Source organism: Penicillium coprophilum (genome assembly GCF_028826855.1).
Source record: "Penicillium coprophilum strain IBT 35676 chromosome Unknown utg000002l_segment0_segment1, whole genome shotgun sequence".
NCBI lineage: Eukaryota > Fungi > Ascomycota > Eurotiomycetes > Eurotiales > Aspergillaceae > Penicillium > Penicillium coprophilum.
In genome coordinates this window covers 5,867,132-5,889,406 of record NW_026622722.1, presented here as the reverse complement: position 1 = coordinate 5,889,406, position 22,275 = coordinate 5,867,132, and the positions used below count along the sequence as shown (strand labels likewise).

General features: G+C 50.1%; 7 protein-coding genes across 7 annotated transcripts; 4 read left to right on the top strand and 3 right to left on the bottom strand.

Moving 5' to 3' along the window:
- Window positions 1-1,640: 1,640 nt before the first annotated feature.
- On the top strand, window positions 1,641-2,417 carry N7500_004296 (uncharacterized protein; the record flags this gene model as incomplete). Its single annotated transcript, XM_056675442.1, has 1 exon — window positions 1,641-2,417. The coding sequence occupies one exon, from the start codon at window positions 1,641-1,643 to the stop codon at window positions 2,415-2,417; it is 777 nt and encodes a 258-aa protein (XP_056535967.1).
- Window positions 2,418-4,315: 1,898 nt separating this feature from the next.
- N7500_004295 (universal stress protein) lies at window positions 4,316-5,851 on the top strand (the record flags this gene model as incomplete). Its single annotated transcript, XM_056675441.1, has 3 exons — window positions 4,316-4,632; window positions 4,688-5,078; window positions 5,132-5,851. 3 exons carry the CDS (start codon window positions 4,316-4,318, stop codon window positions 5,849-5,851), a joined length of 1,428 nt encoding a protein of 475 aa, XP_056535966.1.
- Window positions 5,852-6,911: 1,060 nt separating this feature from the next.
- Window positions 6,912-12,695, bottom strand: N7500_004294 (putative eukaryotic translation initiation factor subunit eIF-4F; the record flags this gene model as incomplete). Its single annotated transcript, XM_056675440.1, has 8 exons — window positions 6,912-7,062; window positions 7,121-7,348; window positions 7,393-7,493; window positions 7,550-7,633; window positions 7,698-8,018; window positions 8,080-10,998; window positions 11,145-11,712; window positions 12,667-12,695. 8 exons carry the CDS (start codon window positions 12,693-12,695, stop codon window positions 6,912-6,914), a joined length of 4,401 nt encoding a protein of 1,466 aa, XP_056535965.1.
- A 238-nt stretch (window positions 12,696-12,933) lies between these two features.
- Window positions 12,934-14,050, bottom strand: N7500_004293 (HVA22/TB2/DP1 family protein; the record flags this gene model as incomplete). Its single annotated transcript, XM_056675439.1, has 3 exons — window positions 12,934-13,750; window positions 13,814-13,963; window positions 14,022-14,050. 3 exons carry the CDS (start codon window positions 14,048-14,050, stop codon window positions 12,934-12,936), a joined length of 996 nt encoding a protein of 331 aa, XP_056535964.1.
- Window positions 14,051-14,688: 638 nt separating this feature from the next.
- Window positions 14,689-15,700, top strand: N7500_004292 (NRDE family protein; the record flags this gene model as incomplete). Its single annotated transcript, XM_056675438.1, has 2 exons — window positions 14,689-14,754; window positions 14,801-15,700. The coding sequence occupies 2 exons, from the start codon at window positions 14,689-14,691 to the stop codon at window positions 15,698-15,700; spliced, it is 966 nt and encodes a 321-aa protein (XP_056535963.1).
- Window positions 15,701-17,598: 1,898 nt separating this feature from the next.
- egl3 (putative extracellular endoglucanase/cellulase) lies at window positions 17,599-19,273 on the top strand (the record flags this gene model as incomplete). Its single annotated transcript, XM_056675437.1, has 5 exons — window positions 17,599-17,937; window positions 17,999-18,063; window positions 18,127-18,224; window positions 18,289-18,812; window positions 18,863-19,273. The coding sequence occupies 5 exons, from the start codon at window positions 17,599-17,601 to the stop codon at window positions 19,271-19,273; spliced, it is 1,437 nt and encodes a 478-aa protein (XP_056535962.1).
- Window positions 19,274-20,450: 1,177 nt separating this feature from the next.
- On the bottom strand, window positions 20,451-22,074 carry N7500_004290 (cytochrome P450; the record flags this gene model as incomplete). The annotated part of the gene is made up of 2 exons (XM_056675436.1): window positions 20,451-21,611; window positions 21,670-22,074. 2 exons carry the CDS (start codon window positions 22,072-22,074, stop codon window positions 20,451-20,453), a joined length of 1,566 nt encoding a protein of 521 aa, XP_056535961.1.
- Window positions 22,075-22,275: the final 201 nt, after the last annotated feature.

Sequence of the window (22,275 nt, the reverse complement as noted above, 5' to 3'; positions counted from 1 at the left end):
CGCGCACATGGGCATTTTGAGTGCTTAGGTCATCTCTACGCACGGGGCAACTTTTGGAACCTTGGAAGCCTTGGAGGCTCGGTGATATCCGCATGGGTCTTACTAATATGCCAAGATCCAGATCCGGTATTTCCAAAACAGGACGACTCTTTTGAAGTCCGTGACGTATGCCACGCTATCGTCAAGTATGCGGTAAGGAATGTACAATGGTACCTGTATCGTGAAGAGAAAGACACCTAATCTATCCTCCTTGCAGGGCGCAGTGTCAGGCTTCTCTCTCTTTTGAGCACATTATTCCATGTGGAGACCAATGAGATCGGTCAATGCCCCCTTGTGCTCCACTTGTGGAATGAACAAGACAGAACGTACGGAGTACATCGTACGGCGGTAGCACGCGAGGAGTGATGGGCTCATCCAGGGATGTTAGAATTATGCTGCCTCATGGCCTCATGAGGATCTGTGCATGCCAATAGTTAGTCGGCATTCGCTTAGGTGTTCCCCACAACACAGCCTACTCATGCATGGGTTCCTGGTCAATCTCGAATTTCTGGGGAATGCTAGTCTGTCAATCCTGCCAAGGCTGGGCACTGGTCGTATTCGTCTAAGGAGTATGAAAGATGATTTAGGGGAGTACAGGCGAGGGGTAAGTTGTAAATGGAAAAGTGCATACGGGGAGATACGCGTAAAGTAGTTCCTCCTAATGCGGCTTGGTTTCCAAGGTTCCAAGAGCCTCTCCATGCTGACATGCCAACTCACACCTAGATAGGATTTCGACACGTAGACCAAAGTCTCAGCTGAGGTTTGTGTCTGTGTTTAGCAGGTTGACATGATGTGATTTGACATGATGTGATTGGAAATCGCCATGCTGAAGTAATCCAAAGCTGATTTCCAAGGGTCAAACCTAGAACCTTAAAGATATCAGTAATCAACTTAACCTTGAAAGGAAATATGTAATGGATTTAGGAATTAAGGAAAAAAAAAAAAAAAAACGGAGCAGGTGCGACCGATTTTCCGACCGGTGTTTATCCTCCGATGCGGACCACGGCACGGCGAATTGGTCATCCGGGAGCCGTGAGTCATTGCACAGAATTGAAAGAGTTACGAGTATACATTGTATATATACATTGGATAATATGTACTTTATATATTGTATTTAAGTATCTAAATCACGTCTAACATAGCGGTGAAGTAGAAATCCTATGAGCCTTGGGAAAAGAACCTTGGAAAGCGAACAGTGCATTATTCATAACTCGGGCTCGGCGTATACTCTTTTTTTTTCTCCATTTTATTTCCGGTGGATCTCTAAGCATCCGTAAAATCCGTTTCGGGTCGATCGGGCTAAAAAAAAAAAAAAAAAAAAAGGTAGCCTTGTGAGATTATAATATAAACCTCTTCCTGGAAATCTTTCTGATATCTCATCTACTTCTTATTCCCGTTACACTATTCATCTTGTCCCCCTGGATACAAAAGAACCTGATATATCACCTATCTATACTTTCATGTATAACAAAGTTGATCTACTTTTCTTATCACTTCTATCACACCGCCCCACGACGATCCACTGTGACTGGATGACGCCTAATTGAGTCACTAGCCAAAAGAGTCATACCCAATAATCAAAAAGCTCCTTTTGGCCCACCATGGACTCTTCTTCTTCTCCAACCTCCAGCTCCTCTCCCTACTTTGATTCTCTCCTCCGTCGCCGCCAACAGAAGAAAATGAGCATCACGCAAACATACTATCTCGCCCACACTGCCCGGAAGAAGCTCACCCGTGAAGCTTCCCGGGCAGATCACGACCTGCGCCTGCTCGTTGGTCATGCCAACCTCCTCGACTCCTTGATGTACGACCTCGCCGATGCCGAGCGTGAACAAGAACGCTGGTTCAACCAGACCGTCCATGGAGCCACCAAGGCTTCAGCTCCCTCTGGCCAACATATTCAATGGGCTTCGACCGTGGTTGAAGAGCCTGAGGAAGACTGGGATCCGGAGGATGTGTCCGATCTGGACTCCGAAGTTAGCGACAGCGACGACTCCGACTACGACGAGACCGAATTCGTCATTAACACTCCTGTCCGCCGCCGCGCCCCATCACCCGTGGCTCACTTCCACGAGGACCTACTAGAGGAGGACGACGAAGGCGACGACACAGATTCGGACTTTGAGTACGACGATGCAGAGGAGCTGACCTTGACTCGCTCATCCTCGCGACAGTCACCGCCTGAACTCCTTTCTGATTCGGATGGAGAGTCCGAGGACGAGTTGACACCACCGTCCCCGCCTCAACCAACACTGGAAACATTCGATGAAAAGGAATCCGCCACTACGGCTATCGCCTTGGCGGGTTCTGATCAACCCCATCTCTTTGAGCAAGGGTATTTTGGTGCACAAGAGCAGACCATCATTGAGGCTTATTAAACTCGATCAAACTCCATTACGACCCCGACTACACTCTTCCTCTCTTTCTGCCTTGTGTACCATTATCCAGCGCTACATACGTGATACCCTGATGCTTCTTATGACGATATTCTTCAAGCGAGCCTATATTTGACATCTCCCATCTTCTAATTCTTTTTGGCGTTGTTTTTTTTTGGTCGCATTTGCGAATCACCATTTTGGGCATTTCATTACTTTCATGTCATATGGGCATTTACTATATATTCCACTCATCTCTGGCTATCTGTGATAGCGATCCAACATTCAGCTCTCCCTCCAAAGGTCGAGACTGTGCATTGGAGTGAAACATCGGGGGAAGACATTGTGGTCCCAACCGATGTACAAAGTGTCTACTTTCCCCTACAGAAAATCAATCCAATAAAAAAAATTTTAATCCTCAACATTTCCAATATCTTAGTGTTGTACTCCATACTCCGTACATAGTACAGTAAATAGTGCCAAATCCGGCAGAATAAACTAAGACATGTGACCCGTCGATCCGCGGCCCGAGCGCGCAAACTCCGTTTCCAGCCAAATGGGAGTGCAGCCCGCCAGCACGCCATGATCCTCACCGCCGGATAAGATAGATAGATCAGACCCAAGGGCAGATGGGGCGAGATCATCGCGGTTAGGTCGGCATAGGATGCCGCTACGGGTTGCTAGTCAGGTGAAGGGTTTTACTAGTTTCATTCTTCAAGACGTGTTCGGACACTCCGCGAAAAGTGGATAATGGAAGGGGATGGTTTTTTTCTTTGTCGCCTCTTTTTCCTTCGAGTGGATGTCTTGGCTTTGTTAGAGGTAAGGTAGGGGCGGGATGCGTATTGAGCTAGTGGGTGAAAATCTTGAGGCTGGGGGGGCTGAGGTGTTTTGGGTATGTTTTGCGATGCTGCCCTGGATTGGTTATATGATTGGTGCAATGGATCTTTCCCTATCTGGCACTACTGTCCGCTTATCTGAGCAGACCCTGAATTATGAAGTTAGTCATCTTATATGCATAATCATCCAGGTGGGTCATTTTACTGTGGCTTGCTATGGAGTATCATCTGACTGGAACTCCGGATGATCTGTACGGAGTATGTTGTATGTTCTTTATCACGTATTCGTATTGCTTCAACTCAGTGCTATCCAATATACAGCGTAAGGAGTATACTGCTGACTTGACATACATAGTTGACTGAGGTTCTTACTCTTCTCTTGTCTCCAATAACCCTCGCTTCGGCGTTTGGGAAACATCATATTGATGCTATTGTAGATCGAACTCTGCTCGGACTGTGCTCGCATTATTAGTCTATTCCAAGAGATCATTAACAGCAGCTAAAATACTTAGTTTTGAGTCTGGAAACTTCTCCATTTCTTGCTTCCGAATAAGACTTGAATGTATACTTACATTTGGGAAGGTAGCATAATTTCTTTTTTGACATTCCTGCCTTAGCTTGTTTCCCATATAAAGATACCATGTAGAGATAATATGCCGTTTAATGGGGTTTCATGTGAAAAGTTCACAAGTGACGCTCGATTGTTCTCTTGTACGGAGTATACAACATAGGGTTGTGTTAATCCGTGGATCCGAGCTGTATTATATAAGCCACCGTTAAGGTTCCGAGCCGCTATCGATAAGTGATCGCCCTGAACCTGACCCCTCGCTGCATCCGTCACTCAGCTTGAGCAAGATGACGCGTGACCATTAAACGTCCTACTTTCCATTCAAGCTATCCCAAAACATGATACCAAAACCACGCTTGGTCCTGTGGAACCCTCAACAACCCGGTGACCGCTGATACGTCCTACCTCTCGTCATTCACGTCAACCCGGCCCAGGAAAACCAACAGACCCATTATACCCCTGTTCAATTTGCATTATCGCCGAAGATCAATTACACAATGTCTACACCGAATTCCCCTAGACGCTCATCTGAGTCTGCAGGGCGGCCCGAATCTAGAGATCATACGATCTCAGCCGCGGGGTCCGGCCACACCCGTAGCCTTTCCGGTGAGGTCCAGCCTAGAAGCCACCGGAGATCAATCCAATTTAGCGTCGATTCTGCAGAGTCGCAGCTGCCCACACGCTCATCGAGCTTCAAGGAAAAGCGACTGTCATATGGGGATACCCCGACGAGGGAATTAGAAGAAAAGGAAAAAAGGGAACGGGAACACAAAGCTGCCCAATCAAATAGGGGGCCCTCCCCCCCACCGCCGAAGTATGTTCTCCCCAAACACTCTCTGTGTGTGATGGCGTGTACTGATATATAACAGAACCTACGAGCGCGGTGTTTCCTTCGACACTTTCGACAATTTCGATGCTACCGATTTCTCCCTCACATTAAACTACAAACACAAAGGTTACCAGAGCACACGTCGTAGCAGGACCTTTTTGTGTGGAACCGACCAGAACGACTACTCCGAGTTTGCCCTCGAATGGCTCATTGATGAGCTGGTGGATGACGGGGACGAGATCGTCTGTCTTCGAGCGGTGGAAAAGGACTCGCGCATAGCTAGCGATGTCGGGATCGAGGAGCGAAAGTACCGCGAGGAGGCCGAAAAGCTGTTTGAGCAGGTGATCCAAAAGAACAGCCAGGATGAGAAAGCTATCAGCCTGGTTCTGGAACTTGCTGTGGGCAAGGTCGAGAGCATCATCCAACGCATGGTAACGTTTTCAAAATCCCCATTGCTGCCTCCCACCAATCTAACACCCCGTAGATCCGTATATACGAACCTGCAATGCTTGTAGTCGGTACACGAGGACGCAACTTGAAAGGAGTGCACAGTCTGCTCCCAGGCTCCGTCTCCAAATACTGCCTCCAGCAATCACCCATCCCTGTCATAGTCGTTCGGCCTTCACCAAAGCGCGAAAAGAAGAAGAAAAAGCGCCGTGCAGACCCCACACGGCGCAGCTACAACCATATCCTGGAAATGAGCGAGCAGCGCGGCAGTCAGATATTCGGCGCCTGCCCCAGCACCGATAGCAGCACTTCGAAGCTACCGGATGAGGAGGCTGCGGTGGCAGAGGCACTTGGACTTCCCGCATCATACTCGAATGCGGCCTCCCGCAGTTCTTTATCGGTCTCAGACCGCAGCAGCATCAGTATCAGCCACGACGACTCCGACACGAATTACCCCCGGAACTCATTGGATGCAATGGTTATGTCGAGTCCGGGTATCGGAAGTCCAGCAGATAGCTCTCAAGAGAGCGTGGCTACTGGCAGTAGTATCCAGCCATCTCCCTCAATTGACAGGACTGTGGCCTCGCCTCCTCCATTTGATCTAGACTCTCCTGTATCAGACTCTTCTACCGAGGCCGACAAGCTAGATGAAGCGAACGAGCCTGTCGATTCAATCCAAAATCCCGTGTCTATCCCGATGATTGAAGTGTCAGATAACGATCATAAAAACGACAGTACGAAGACATCTGGATCCTGAAAGTATGGCATGTCCCCTTTATCGAACAGATTCAACGTCAAGTACCACGTCGGTCCACGACGGAACTGACAGTTATACCCCCTGCTCAATACCCTCATCACTATTATTCTTCGACATCTTTTGGCTATATGTATTTCTCTCCCCTCTTTTGTCTACAGTGAGAATGAACTCACTAAATGAATGCACATCCATCCACGTTCATGGATGTCTAGACCTTGATTGCTTGAAACATCCCCTGTAACTAATTATTTACTCGTAGCCATTATTCTTGCCCAGGTATCGTAGTATATCCAAGTAAGTCCAGCGCTACTTAAGCATGTGATGTATGCTATACTAAGTCGATAATGATAGTAGATTTGGACATAGATCTATAATAAAAGAAGTTATCATTTCTTATAAAGGAAGACATTCAGTGGCCAGAGGGCGAAGCAGTCATTCAATCACATTAAAGCCGAGTGGTGCTCCGGGTATTGAGAAGAAAAAAGGACAAGGACAAGAGAGGAGCAAAGCAAAAGCAAGGAGAATATGCAAAGCACGACGGAGAAAGAGGAAAAGCAAAGAGCCCTAGAAACATCCGCAACTCCTTCATCACTCTCAAGATCAATCTCTTCGTCATTGGCACTTTGGCAGTAAAACCCCCTACAGAATTGCAATTGAAAGACAAGAGTATGAAATAGAAGTGATTCAGCAAGTCCAATTGCAAGCAAAGTCCTAGTCTCAACCACACCTCCACACTCATCTCTCAATTGACCGACGAAAAAAAAAAAAAGAAACAAGAAGCAAGAATAAGAATCGAAAAAGATGTCAAGATTGTACACTATGAAGAAGGTCTCTTTTTTTCGAATAAGTTCAAAAAAGCGAGACCAGCGTGATAAAAGCGTGAAAAAAAGAGATCCTAGGGGGAAAACCGACCAGTCGGAAGATGCAAAGGACTGCGATTCAAAACAAAGGCGCATGATTTTCCTCACGGGAAAACAAGATGGAAATGACGAAAATGAAGAAATCTTTTTGTGAACCAAGAAAATGGAAAACGTTGATCATTAACTCCTAAGGACTTTCTCTATGCTGTGGGTTCCTCGTCCTTGATAGACGGGGTTTTTGAGGGACGACGCTCGGCGGCCGCGGGCTGGGACTTGGTGAGAACCGGGGAAGTAGGGTTTGACGGTGGCGAGGTGGCCATGTTATCCCGATCTTCAAGGGCAGCAAGCGCGCTAGGGAGCGTATTAGCATGGGGAGCTCCGCAGGGGGAAAACGTTGGGAAATGCGTACCTGAAAGCGTTCATAGAGGAGTTGTCCTCCTTCTTGCTGCCGGTAGGAGTGCCGGTGCGGCTGCTGGCGGCGCTGTCGTCGCTACCACGGACAAGGCTACCGCCGGGACCGAGGTTCTTGCGGCCGCTGTTGGTGCGCGAGCCGAGAAGGCTGGACGGACCAAATGACATGGGCTGGTTGGTGTTGCGAGTCGCACGCAGACGGCGGAGATCGTCGCTGCCAACCTTGCTAGAGGCATAATCGGGGGAGGGGCCTGGTTTCCATATCCGAACCCGCGGGCGTCACCGCGACCCATAGGGATGCGGCCACCGCCTCCGCGGTTGCTGGACTGGCGTTGGCGCTCAGCTTCAGCTGCTTGCTGGGCACGGGCAGCCTGTTTCAAGAGTTAGAGATGAGACATGGTGGATCATGGTAAGGAAGGTCACTTACAGCCTCGCGAATCTCAACAATGGTCTGAGGACCCTTGTCGGAATCCTTGGAATTCCAGCGTGCGGCACGCAGATCAATAATATCCTGGAAACCATGTTAGTTTTCATTCCCTTAACTTCACGAGACGAAGAGCTAGTGAGAAGCTTACCAGAAGCATGAAGCGAAGACGACTGGGCAGGTTGGGTGTCTCAATCATCATGTTAATACGAGCAAAGTAGGCGTCCATCATGGCAGGTCCTTTTTCAGAGGCGTCGAGACTGGCACCAATGGTGCGCAGCAGACTGGTCAAACTCTCGACCTCAGCCTCATCGGGAATACCCTCGTAGTCCACAAGCTTCTTAACACACTCGTGCATGATACGCTCTGTGAGCATGCCGAGCTTGTAAAGTTCACCAATGAACTTGACGAGACCGAGACCACGACGCTTAGCAGCAGCAGCGATGTAGTATTCGTCAGACATCATTTGAATCTGCGGTCGACTATTATTAGTACAGGGGGAAAATCTATGTTTTGGATGTAGATCGACATACCTCTTCAGTTTCGCCCTCGGGCTTTTCGGGCAGGTTGGTCTTCCAGCCACGCTCGAACTCTTCTTGACAGCGGTTGAGCAGGTACTTGCGGAACAGACTTCCACCAGCAACAACGGTGCCATTTCTGTCACGGATGTTCTCATCCTTGATTTCTGGGCTCATGCTTTCCAGCATACTCTTGCAGAACTTGGCGTACATGGGGGCCCAGTGAGCTTCATCCGTAGCCTTCTCGAATGTAAGTTGGATGACCTGACGCAGTGTACGGCCGTCGGATTCGTCCTTGGATTGGGAGACAATATCGAGGATCTGACCAGAGATACGGTCGAACTTCTCCGGTGTCATCTTGTTAAGAGCAGCCTTGACCTTGCGCTGAACGACATCCGGTGCCAAGTAGCCATCGCCACCAGGGGCGGGACCAGCACCGGCGGCTTGTCCAACACTGCGGGGCTTCCAGCCAGTCGCAGAGGTTTGGATTGCCTTCAGATCCATGCCAGCGGTAAGAGGCATCGACTTGTCTTGCGCGCCGCTGTCCTGTCGGCCACCGTGCTTCTTGCTCTGTCGGCTATCGGTGCGGGGACCCTTGCTCGAGTTGCCACGAGGAGGAACACCGGAAGAAGTTGAGCGAATACTGCCAATAGGGCCCATACCACCAGGGCCGCCCCGTGGGAATCCGAAGCCGGACGCGTTGCGGCTGCCCATTGGTCCGCTGCCCATGGGGGGCATTTGACCGGGTCGTGGGGCATTGAAGCTACCCATGGTGTTGGCTCCGCTGAAGGGAGTGCCCATGGCGCTGTTGCGAGAGCCAGCACGGCTACCCATGCTAGGAGTGCGGGCAGACTGGGGACGGGAAGAGTCGGTGGGATCACCGACGGTGTCCCGCAGACGGGCGTCCCAGTCCACAGAGATCTTATCTTTGAATGCAGCCTGGAACTGTAGCAGGAAGTCCCGGTCGTAGTGGAATTTGCGGCCTTCGGGCGCAACGGCGTTCATAGTGGAGTCGGGGGCTTTGATGGACGGTGGGTAAGTGACCTTGCTGAGGTCTTTCAAGAACTTGGCATTCTGCAGAGACTTCATGCCTGCGGTTGCTTGCAAAGGCTCAGTGGGCTTGGGGGTATCAAGCTTGAGGCCAGCCGGCTTCTTGGGGATAGCGCTGGCGGGCTTGGCTGGCGGGCCCATCTCAGATGAAACGGGGGTAGCAGCACCGCTGTCACCAGGCGTGGAAGACTCGGTGGCACTGTACCCACCCTTCTTGAGCGAAGCGAACAAATCCTTGCTGTCGTCCTGAGCAGCTGATTCGCCGCTACGAGCGGCGTTCTCGCGGGCAATCTCGCGAGCCTCAGCCTCGGCTTCGGCCTTCTTCATGTTGGCCTCATAGTTCTCAAGCTCCTCGCGTTCCTTGCGTTTCTGTTCCTCCAGCTTAGCTTTCTTTGCACGGTTGTAGTCTTCCTCTGCGGCGCGCTCCTTGGCTTCAATTTCGGCCATTTCACGCTCGATGGCATCATAATCGGGCTCATCATCCACGGGAGCGGGAGCGGGAGCAGGAGTTTTCTTGGGCTCTTCAGCAGGGGCAGCTTCCTTCGATGCTTCAACAGCCTCGGCCTTCTTGGGCTCCTCAACAGGTGCAGCCTTATCCTTGATGCTAAGTTCTTCGACGGCAGCCCGGGCAGACTCGGTATCATCCTTCTTAACATCGGTCGAGACGGCCTCAGTGGCCTTGCGAGAGGCCTCATCAGCCAGACGCTGCTTCTGGGCAGCCTCGTCCTGCTGGATCTTCATGCGAACGGCATCCTTCAGTTCCTGCTTCTTCTCCTCGTCGGTCTTGGTGGCATTCGTCTTGCTATCGGTACGAGTGTGCTCAGACGCGCTGGCAGTGCGAGGAGGGGGAGTGGATGTGGGAGGAGGAGTGAACTTGACGGGTGAAGGAGTGGCACGAGCAGGGGATGCGGGGTTCTTTTCGAAGGTCTTAACTGAGCCGCTGTTAGGGTCCTTGATGATGATCGGGCTCTTCTTGGCTGATGGGATAATGAAGTGTGGCTTGGGAGCGGGGCTGTTGGATGCGCGGCTGCCAGTGTGGGTGTGGCTAGCAACAGCAGGACCAGTAGGTGCAGCTCCTTGGCCGAGGCTCGAACCTGGACGATCAGTAGATACCTGGGAGGGTGTACGTGAAAGCGGCGTTGCCTGGGGGATGGGGTTCGGGAATTGCTGTCCCATGTACTGAGGATTGTAGGGCATGCCAGCAGCACGAGGCTGAGGCGAGGGCGGTGCCATGTAGTAACCAGCGGCCGGGTTGTAATAACCAGCATAGTTTGGATCGTAAGCGTTCGGGAAAGACTGTTGAAATTTAACCATTGTTAGAATCTGTTCGAACTGACCACTTTCAGGTGCAAGATCCACGGGGTACTCGGGAGAGTATGTAGGGTTGTCTTTGCGCCTCCAAGAGCTGGCAAGATTCCTTTGTGGACGACGCCAAGGAGCCTGGGAAGAACGAGAAGGGGGGGATCTCACAGCTTGGGGGCCCATGTGTTGACCGTAACCGTAGGGTTGCTGAGGCATCTGGGGGTGTGCCATTGGAACTTGGTTCATCTGAGGAGTAGTAGGGTTAACGTTGGCCAGGGCAGGGCTGCGGTTGGCTTGGTGAGGCGAGTTAGGGTAGGGAGCCAACGGACGGCCCTGGTTCGAGGCGTGGAACTGAGGACCCATGTTAGGACCAGCTCGCGGCTGGTTGGGGGTCTGTCGGAAACCGGGGTTGGGAGAGTAAGGCATCTGCTGTCCCTGGTAGCCGGGCTGGGAGTATCCGCGACCGCGGCCACCCTGGTAGCCTGAACGTCCGGGAGCGTTGCCCATGTGGTTGCTCATATCGCTGTGAGTGGACTGGGAGGACTCGCGACGCAAGTGCTGAGAAGCTTGTGCAATAGAAGGCTGTGAGATGGAACGCCATGTGTTAGCAAAAATAAGTTTCGAAGCAATGACTTTGGAAAAAGTCGCGGACAGGTGTGCCGTCACTCCGTATACATTTGTACACCATGACCACCCAAGAGAGAAGGATTTGAAGAAAGGAAACTTACGTCAACAGCTTCTCCGAAGCTACCAAAGTTCGGCACATTTCCTTGCGCTTGGTAAGTCGATGGAGGCGGACGACCGCCGCTGGAGGCTGGCTGAGGAATAGGCGAAGGAGAAGTCTGAGGAGACGTCACGCGAGGGTTGGTCGAAGGGGCACCAAGTCCAGCCTGGGCCTGGTTGGAGGCAGGCACAGCAGGAGCACCCATGTTGGGAGAACTTTGCTGGAATCCGAACTGAAGACTGTTGGGCCGACTGGCTGGGCCACCGCCGTTGGGCATGTAGCCAGAGGTACCGCTCGAGGTGATGGTTACAGACGGTTTGCGAGAGTGATCGCCGGAGGAAGCGGCCGGAGCAGTAGGTGCTCCATTGACAATGGTCACGCCAGAGGCAGACTGTTGAGATTGATTTTGCATGGGTTTGCCGTTCACAGATACGGAGCTCGACTGCCCATGTTGCGCTGAACCGCCCACGGTGACGGGTGCGGCGGTAGAGTCCGTCGCGGATTTCTTAGTTGCGTTGGCGTAAGATCTGGCTGGCGCCTGGGTGGCAGCCAGGGGGGGTAGAGGATGCGGGCTGGGTCGAAGCGGCGGGAGTAGCGGTGCTTTGTCCTTGGTTGCCCGACTGAGAAGGGTTCGAGCTCATTAGACAGGTTGTACGTCTAAACGCGCGAAGAGGGCGAAGGAGAAGGTTCGAGGGAAAAAAAAAGACGAAGGTGATGTCAGTACGCGGAGGCGTAACAAGGCCACATCCAAACCTAACTGCACAGGTTAGAGGGATGGAATGAAAAAAGAAAGGAAACAAGTTTCCAAATACACAGAAGACCAGGTACGCAGCAAGGGCAGCGTTTTGGTCGACAGTGTTATGTTTTTAAAAGGGCTTGATTTAAAGGGTAGATGGATGGTGGGAGGGAAAAAATTCAAGGGAAAAAAAATATTCGGGTTTGTGGAAAACGGGCAGAACGAGAGAGTTGCATTTTCCGACCAACGTACCTTTGAATGTGCTTTGGGGATGGATTCTCTAGAGAATCTCTGGAAAACAATGAAATTAAAGAAATTTCCGAAAGAGAAGTGAGAGTAAAATAGAAAGGTTGAGAAGTTGTCGACCTACGCCACTCACATGTTACAAAGAATCTACATTAGATGTACCTGGTTGAATGGGCGTATTGAAGTACATAGATTGTACAGAGTACATGAAGTCTCAATTATGAAAATAAAATAGCTATGACTCTTTACTATTCTATTATTATGACTCTTTTAAGGACTCTTTCAGTATTCTTTATTCATCTGGAACCTGATAGACCCAAATGCCCCCAATAGGGCCCCATCGTCCCCGTTTGCCACTATGGTGACCCCATACTACGTACATCTATATCTACTACTCTATACAAAAATCTATACATGATGCTTATAAGAAATCCCAATACGCTGGATTCTCGATAAATGAATACCTTATGTCCTTGTTCTTCTAAATACACATCACTTCAATAATACTCAATAGTAGGGATCGAGGTACAGCGATATCAAATACTTCCCCATCTCTCCATCCTTGCAGTGCATCTGCGTGAACCTATTTTATGCAAGGCTATTCCTCCGACCGGAGGGATTCGACTTGACATACTTGGCTGTTCTCACTTATATTTAACCCGGCATTCAATTCAACTTTGGCTTGGATGTTATTTAGCACTATCTCCCTTTGTCCTCCCATTCCTAGCAAGAGCAAGTTGAAGTTCTATTTTGGCCTTTTCTTGTTCTACTCTAACCCCCCCCTGTTGAAATCGAAATCTATCCGCAGGACTCAAGATCGGTCATACCCAGTTGCGCGCGACCGGGCGATCTCATCGACAGCCCGTGCCGCGAAGTCAGTACCAGATGAACCCGAAGAATCTTGCTCGTTGCCAAACCAACCAGATGCCCATCCACCACTAGTCTTTCGTTCCGCTCGACGTCCTAGATCCTCATCATCAACTACCTCGAAGGAGTTTTCACTGCGGTTCTTACGTAACGGCACGCCGTAGGCAAGGTCATCAGCCTCAAGCCCACCCCGAGGGTTACTCTGTTCCTCTTGGGCCAGGGTTGACCGGAGGTGATCTAGCAGCTCTCGCTGCGAGGAAATAAAGTGAGCCTTCTCCGCTCCAGACATCGACTGCATCTGGCGCTGAAGGAGATTGCCACTGGCTGAAAGCTCCTCTTCCCGGGCTTCCCGAGACTTTCCAGATGTAACCGAGCCAACAGCGGCACTGAGAACAGAATACCAATCATTTGCGTTGGCGGATGCCCCGGCTGCTCCTGCTCCTGCTCCTGCAATGGGGAGGTTGAACCGCGATAGCAGTGACTGCGCGTAGGAAGCGGCACCTGGTTGAGGGGGTGTCGTGGGGCGCTGCGGGGGTAGACCCAAAACTTTCTGCCGGATCAAATCGATGGCCTGGTAGAAGTATTGAAGACCCAGTGCCTTAGCTCGCTCATGAGTGTGGCCGATCATTTCTTCGATCTCCCGCTCATGGTGTGTCAAGAACGGGTCCACATAGTCTTGGTACAGTAAGCGAGCCCCTTGCGTTTGGGGAAGGACTAGATAACACATGAAACCGAGGCGGATCCAGCTGTAGAATGGGAACCTGGATAATTATCAAGTCACGATTAGCTTGCGATCGTTTTGAGCGGAACGAGTCGAACTATACCATCCGATGATAAATACTGTCCAGGATTCAGCCAGCAAAATGACTGATAGCACCACCCAGTACATCAGCCATGGTGCGAGTTGTGAGGGGTCAGAGGAACGGAGAGCCTTGTAGGAAGCAAAGACGGGGAAGAAGATCGTGATGACCGAGCTAGATAGATCTGCGTTAGCCTGCGGGGCCATTTCCGAGGCGTATGATTTGAACTTACGACAACAAGTCCGCAAAGATACCAAACATGATGAGAGGCCTGAGTGAATTGAAGTGAGAAAAGAAATCACTGGGGATTTTTAGTCTTCAGTCAGCCCCGCTGATCTGAGACGAACACCTAAGTGGGACAAAACCAAAAGGAGAGAACAAGGCAACAAAGATAGTTCAGGGGTAGATGATGATTGAAAACAGAAATAGAACAGTAGGACCTGTAAAATAGTCCAGAGTAGACATAAATCACTTCACCATAACCAACAGAGACCCGTGGACGTGACCTACATTTTCTCAATCAATGTGTCTTGACGTCACGCGAGACACTTTGCTTAAGTGCATTGTTAATGATTCAGTCATTTGTAAACAATGTGCACCTTGATATCTTGGATATCTCCTGGATACTTTATCTTGATTTTTGATTTATTGAAGACTTCAGCTGCGAATGTGGTATGAGAGGTACAAGCCCGACAAGGTACATGTCGCTAACGGAGTGGCCCAATCACCCGAGATGCCTTAACTAGTTCCCTTCTATGGCCCGTTCCTCTTTCTCTTCCAAGATTTCCTTTTCCTTCATGAGTTCTTCTATTCCATCCTATACAAATCATTGTTAACCCTGTGAATTTTGCATTATTATTTCCCCGCTTCAACTATCCCGGGACCTCGGAACTCAAACCATGTGTATCGCATTGATATCAACTGCCCACCCGGAATACTCATTGATCATAATCAATAACAGAGATGTGAGCATTCCCATTCTGACTGGGATCCCAAGCTTATCATATCTAGGAATTCCTCCATCGCCCCACGTCATCGCCAGACTGGTGGCCAGAGCCAGCCTCACATGTCCTCGGCTCACGAGACCTAGCCCGATCTACACATGGCACTTGGATGGGGGTCACCAAACATGGAAAGGTGGCAGTTCTTACCAACTACCGTGAGGACTCGACCAGCGCAGCCATCGGAGTCTACAGCCGAGGCGTCATTGTCAACAGCTGGTTGGTTGGATCCACCGACAAGTCAGAGGATACCAGGGAGTTTGTACAAGGCATTGTGGCGAGTCCAGAAGCAAAGCAGGTTGGGGGTTTCAGTTTGGTGTGTGGACATATCAATGAGCCCTTGGCCATTGTCTCCAACCGTTCCGTAGACATGGATCAGATCACCTGGGTGGCAACGGAGAAGAACCAGACGCGTGGACTTAGCAACACAAGCTTTGATGACAGAACTTGGCCAAAGATTATCGATGGAGAGCGGCTGATGGAGGCTGCTATTGCCGAGCATGTGCAACAGGGAGACGAGGACGAGGATGCATTGATTGATCGTCTGCTGAAAGTTCTCGAATCTGATACCCTGCCACGACTGTCAGAGGAGAATGCCACAATTGAGACGTACATTCATCATCTGCGCAAGAGCATCTTTGTTCCTCTCATCGGTGCCGCCAATGATCGTGATCGAGCTGCCGAGAGAACCGCTGCAGCTCAGGTAGAGGATGAGACCAACGCGCCAACAACTGGACCCCCCGATCAAAGTTATACCTGCGGGTCATATGGGACACAGAAGCAAACTATTCTCCTGGCACGACCGGATGGACGGGTGCGATACTTTGAAAGAACGCTGTATGACAGTGATGCAAAGGCTGTGCCGGAGGGACAAGGCGATCATTCATTTGAATTCAACATCACAGAGTAGCTTCTTATAGGCTTTCATACGCTTAGACCCTCTAATTGATTCATGGACGCATATTCCTTGAGAACCACAGACTCAAACCCCTAGCTTCACGTGACAGGCTCGCTCCCGCTGACCGCCTGTGGCTCTCCAATCACAGCCCGAGCAATCCGTTGATGAAACGAGTAGGCGGTAGTTTTCTGCACAAAAGAGCAGTTATATAAAACTTTAAGGATGTTCTTTCGCCCTTCGGGGCATATGGTCAAATGAAAATATACAGAGAAGATTAGCATGGCCCCTGCACTAAGGATGACACGCTCAATCAAAGAGAAGCTACCTATTTTTTTTTTCCTTCCATGCCTTCTATTAGGGTTATAGGGTGGACCTTTCCTTACCATATTTTTTTAATATTACGCTTTTGGGAAGTCACGTGCACCTACCGACGGGTGTTCGAAGCCCGTGTGACGCGAAAACGCAATTCGAATCCAAAAACGGCGGGTGCTCTCGATAGCTTCAATTCTGTACCTTCTCGTTTCGCGTATAATAAAAAAAACGATGGTTAAATGGATCTCCGAGGATTTGTATATTGTCCTTAAATGGACCGCTCAAAGTGATCAAGAAAAGGTATGTGCCCTTCCGAGACATGATTATCTTACAGACATATACTGACTTAATTTTTTGTCTTTTTTTTCCCGCCTTACCGGGCCGAATTGACCGAGATACGGTGTAACGGGTTTACAGTATCAATTCCTGTTGATAAAAGGTTGAATCGGAGTACGAAACAGGTCATCGACGAATCTGATTTTATATACAGAGTAGGTATGTTGTAGATGCACAAACCCAGAGGGATGTCTTCTCAGGACACCGCCCTTGTATTCTGCCCGTGCCGTGCCGGTTAACTGGGCTTTGATCACATCGCCAGAATGGTATAGTACAACAGGTTAGAACTTTAATGATTTGATGTATCACACATTGAGGCCTCGATTCAAGTATATGGCCCATCGCGTTGGCATAAGAGTCTCTAATTTTTATGTCATTCACCCCTGAAAATATATAGAGGAACCACTCAAAGAAAAACCTGTTCGGATCATAACTTAGATCCGATCGAAATGAAACGGATAACTAGGTTCTGAGGCTGCCTTAGCAAAGGAGCTTCCGAGTTCATTTTGGCAAATTATGCCGGGGATCTAACGGTTATCAACCTAAAGGCCACATCGTGTTTCATCTTGAGCATCTCTCATTTTCCTTTTTCTTTGGCGCATCGGCCACTACACCCAAGACGGGTTAGTCGATCCCGCAAAGTGTATCAGAACAATTTCCTTTTAATTACCTTGTCTCTCTGAGAGACCTCGTCTAGACTAACCCAGGAAGCTGAACTTTGCGTTTAATGATCTCATCTCCACATATCGTCAGATCATGGAGCCAGGCGTTAACTGGCAATCTCCGATAGATTGGGTTGGATAACATTCGATTTTGTGTTGTACCCAACCTACACTTCTAGGCCATGCTCACTCTTGATCTAGTGGCTTTTGAGCAATTTGGCTAGTTATCCGGTCACCTCGGTGGAGAGATCCACCGTCTAGAAGAGACATCTGCTGCAGCTGTCAAGGCTAGCGTTTCCCGGTATCCCGGTCATAATTAAGCCGAATGATCTTCCGAGTGGCTGTAGGAAAGGTCTCGAATGTTGAACCCACTCTGTTTAGGATTGCCTGTTAGTCCACACCAAGCGCCATTTGACGCCTCCAAGCCACAGCATGGCTATATAACAGACGACCTCCGCAGGGTTGTCTCTTGCTTCGTACATCACATTCATTCATTCACTTTCGTTCAGACTTCAAGACTGGTTTCTTGATTTCCCTTCTTTTCCTTCTATCACATTCTTTACCGTCAAACTCGACACTCACTCTCTTTTCCATTTCACTATGAAGTTCACCAACATTGTTCTGGCTGCCAGCGCCGCTACCGTGGCCTGCGCCTACCCCCGAGGACGGGAGGTTATTCCCACCAAGCAGACCGCTGAGGTCAAGAAGCGTGCCAATGGATTCACTTGGTTCGGTGTCAGCGAGTCCGGTGCCGAGTTCGGTCCCGGTAACACTCCCGGTACACTGGACAAGGATTACACCTGGCCCAAGACCTCCCAGATCAAGATTCTGAGAGATGCCGGAATGAACATCTTCCGTGTCCCGTTCTTGATGGAGCGCCTGGTGCCCTCCAGCATGACTGGCTCTCCGGATGCGACTTACATGGCCGCCCTCAAGTCTGTACGTGATATGTCTGTGTTACTGATTCTGCTCCAAGGTCTAATAGTTCTCCGTTCAATAGACTGTCAAGTTCATCACCGACAGCGGTGCCTATGCCGTTCTTGATCCTCACAACTACGGAAGATAGTAAGTGCATCGAAACTAGACCTTCCCGCCGTTATCGGTATGATTTTAACACTCCATCTTTAGCGGTGGCAACATCATCACCTCGACCTCCGATTTCAAGGCCTTCTGGAAGACCGTTGCTAAGGAATTCGCCTCCAACGAGAAGGTCGTCTTCGACACCAGTGAGCAGCCGTCCTATAGTTAACCTCACATCATCGAACCATCCACTAACACCGTTCTCCCCAGACAACGAGTACCACGATCTCGACCAGACCCTTGTCCTGGACCTGAACCAGGCCGCCATCGATGCTATCCGTGCCGCTGGTGCCACCAGCCAGTACATCTTCGTCGAAGGCAATTCCTGGAGCGGTGCCCACTCCTGGACCGCCAACAACGACAACCTGAAGGCCCTCACTGACTCCGAGGACAAGATCGTCTACGAGATGCACCAGTACCTTGACGGCGACAGCTCTGGCACCTCCGAGTCCTGCGTCAGCGCCACCATCGGCAAGGAACGTCTCGAGTCCGCCACCGCCTGGTTGCAGAAGAACCACAAGAAGGGCTTCATCGGCGAGTTCGCCGGCGGTGTCAACAGTGTCTGCGAGTCCGCCGTCGACGGCATGCTTTCCTACATGTCCGACAACAGCGACGTCTGGATGGGTGCTGAGTGGTGGGCTGCCGGTCCCTGGTGGGGATCTTACATGTACAGCTTGGAGCCTGCTGATGGCCCAGCTTACGCCACCTACCTGCCCATCCTCGAGAAGTACTTCGTTGACGGAACTGCCTCCCCCCAACCTCGTCTTCTACTTCCTCCACCAAGACCGCCGCTAAGACCACCACTGCTCAGACCTCCACCAAGACCACTGCCCAGACCACCACCACCGCCGACGTCAAGGTCACCACCACCGCCAACCCCAACGTCCAGGTCCCCAGCTCCACTTCCAGCTCGACCACCACGGCTGCCGCTCAGACTACTACCGTCGCCGCCGTTGCTCCCATCTCCACCACTACCATCGTGAAGGTTCCCACCACCACCACTGCCGCCCCGACTACCCTCGTCACCGCTACCACCAACGCTCAGGTACCTACTGGCTGCCCCTCCACTGGATCCGTTGCTAAGCAATACTACCAGTGCGGTGGTATCAACTGGACTGGCCCCACTGTTTGCGAGACTGGCACCATCTGCCGCGAGTGGAACCCCTACTACTTCCAGTGCATCAGCCCCAACTAAGGGATTCATCCCGTATCGACCAAGGCAAAAGGGGAGATTTTATTCACAGGGTGGTTTGGTGTGAGCGTTTTCTTTCAGGGTTGATGTTGTCTATACTGCTTCTTATACATTACTTTCTTCTCGATTCAGTTCGATTATACTATACAAAATTCTACTTGAATGTGTTGCAAATACCGTGTATTCCTTTTCAGCCTTGTAGTTACTTAGAAACTGTCGCTTCTGCATACTTTTTTGGTAATTGAGTCTAACCTGCCCCGACTAAATGTAGACTTCAAACACGAAGGAGAAATGTAACATTAGTCTGTCTTTCCTGGGAGGGCTAGAACAATATCTTGCATCTGATTGATGGAATCTATGTATTAAATAGGTGTAAACACCAGGCTAACATCTATGTGGAACTAATGAATCCCTCCCCAAGATATATCAAGTAGGTCCTCAGGAGGGCTTTATAAATCCCAATGAACTTGCTATAATGCATTGTCACTAAGATAAAAACACTCCCGTGGAGGAATTGAACTCTGAGTAGATGTGTCCTAATCAGGAAAGAGGTGCTATATAGGAGGTGTCAAGGAAAGTCCCAACGCACAAATCCATCCCGGTAGCTCAGTGGCTGGGAGACGCACGACTTCACGTCTATGATGGGACTTGTCCCTCAGCAGACGGGAAGGGAGCGGGCTCACCATACCCACTAGAAAGGCCACTGGTACCATGTACCCTTGGGGGTGGATTTGTGCGCTCTCTCTCTTTTTTTTATTTTTATTTTTTTGCTTCTTGGTATACTTCATACTAGTACTGGACACGCAAGACTTTATTAACTTTGGCACATCTTTTTCATCGGTAGAATCAAAAATGGCTGGCCACTTGTGCGGCCTTGGAATGTCTTTTCTCTAACCTCCTCATTAGTCTTCTGAGTGGTCTCCAAGATAATTTATTCATCGCATATCAGTAAGTTGATTGTGACTTGAATCGAACATGAAAGTGTATTCATGACTAGGTAGTTAAAAATTTCATTATCATCGTGAAAAGCACATACCCCAAAGAGTAACTCTGCTACGAAGAAACCAATACATATCAACGCACTGAAGCAGATCTCAGTACCGCCAAAATAACCGCAAAAAAAAATAATGCAAGCATCGAAGAGGAAAATCATACAGGATCAAAAGGTAACCCAACAACTTCAAGCATCCTCAGCCTGGTGCAAACGCACAGTGACCAGGTCAGCAGGCGCACTAGTTAAAGTAAGACCATATCGAATCTTCTGGTTCGGATAACCATCCTCAATCTTATCAAAGCGCTGCAGAAGTCTCACAATAACATATCCGACCTCAGTAAGTGCAAACTGTTGCCCAATACAGATCCGCGGTCCACCATTGAATGGAATATACTCCCAGCCAGCCTTTCGTTCCATCCAGCGCTCAGGCTTAAACTGGTCTGCATCAGGACCCCACAGGTCCTTTCGGCGATGCATAACATGCGTCGAGTAGATCACTGCCTGGCCTTTGCGGACATAGACCGGGTCTTGACCGTCTGGACCACCGCCGCGTGGGATGGTCGTGTTATGGATTGCGGTGCGGCGATTGAAAGGGACCACTGGGTACAGACGTAGCACTTCGTTCATCACGTGCTGCAGGTACTGGCAGGATTTCATGGCACTGAAGGTGATGTTCTGGGGGCTAGAGTAGGTGCCGAAGTTTGAGATGACTGTTTCGCGGAGCTTGGTGAAGACGTCTGGGTGGCGGGCAAGCATAAGGATTGTCCAGCTTAGGAGGGATGCTGTCGTGTCGCGGCCGGCCAGGAGAATGTTGAGGAGTTGGGAGCGGAGCTCGATTGGGTCGCGGGTTACTTCGAGGAGGGCTTCGAGGAAGACGTAGGATGGTTTTTCATTGGAAGAGGCATCCTTTTCAGATTGAGGGGCTGCTAGGGCCTTTGAGACGACTTTGTCGACGAAGGAGTGCACTTGTTTGTCGGAGAATCTGGTCTCCTTGTTTTCAACTAGGAAGGGAAGTTTTTCGAAGCGGACTCGCTGCGCGCAGACCCATTGAGACTTGTCAAAGTAAGTTGCGAAGTTGTCTTCGGGTCTATCTAGGCCCTTTAGAGCGCCGAGCTGGCTCTCGACACTTTCACCGAATAGGAATTCTGTCGCGGAGTCGATGGTCAAGCGGAAAAAGATGGACTGGATGTCGGTTGTTGCGGTCCATCCATTGGCTGCGACGGGCAAAGCCTGCATGGCATTTTGTACATGTTTTTCTTCCAGTTCCAATTGACTGATCTGCTCACGGGTGAACTGAGGTCGAAGCAGGTTACGGGAACGGCTCCATTCCTCTCCATCAGCGGTGAACTATGAATAGTCAATACCCTGATTGGCGACAGAAGGCAAACAAGGGATAACAACTCACAATACCGGTGCCCAGCAGCGGATGCATGGTAATCTGACGGACCGGACCTAGCTCGAAGTCTTTGAACTGTGTAGCCAAGATAGCCTGTATGTTCTTCGGATCGATCGTGGTGATATGGACTTGACCGAGGTTGCGGATGAGGAACGTAGTCACATAACGGTTTTCCTGGCCACTGATGACATCGACGCGCTTCACGGCCAACTCGGGTACCAGTTTGGCCTTGTCTGCCACCAGGGACTGTTTAAGGTTATCGATTCCAAAAGGATCTTTGCTCGGGTACATTGGCACCCTGCCACAACCTAGACGCTTCGCATTGCGTGAGTGTTGCCATGAGTTGAATGCTATACGAATGATCTGCAGCACGAGGGCTGCGGCCGCGAAACCTAAGACGAACGAAAGCGCCATTTCTGTTGAAGAGTTTGGAGATTTTTCAGAGTAAATGTAGGAACCAACTTAACTTTATAAAAATGCACCCCCCGGCCCGAAGCATATTAGTGGAGAAATACTCCACAGGAAGGATTGGGCATGATCGACATCAAACCAAGGACTAATAACCAATCACAGCCATACTTGATGTCATATTTGATCGGCAGTTCGGATTTCGCA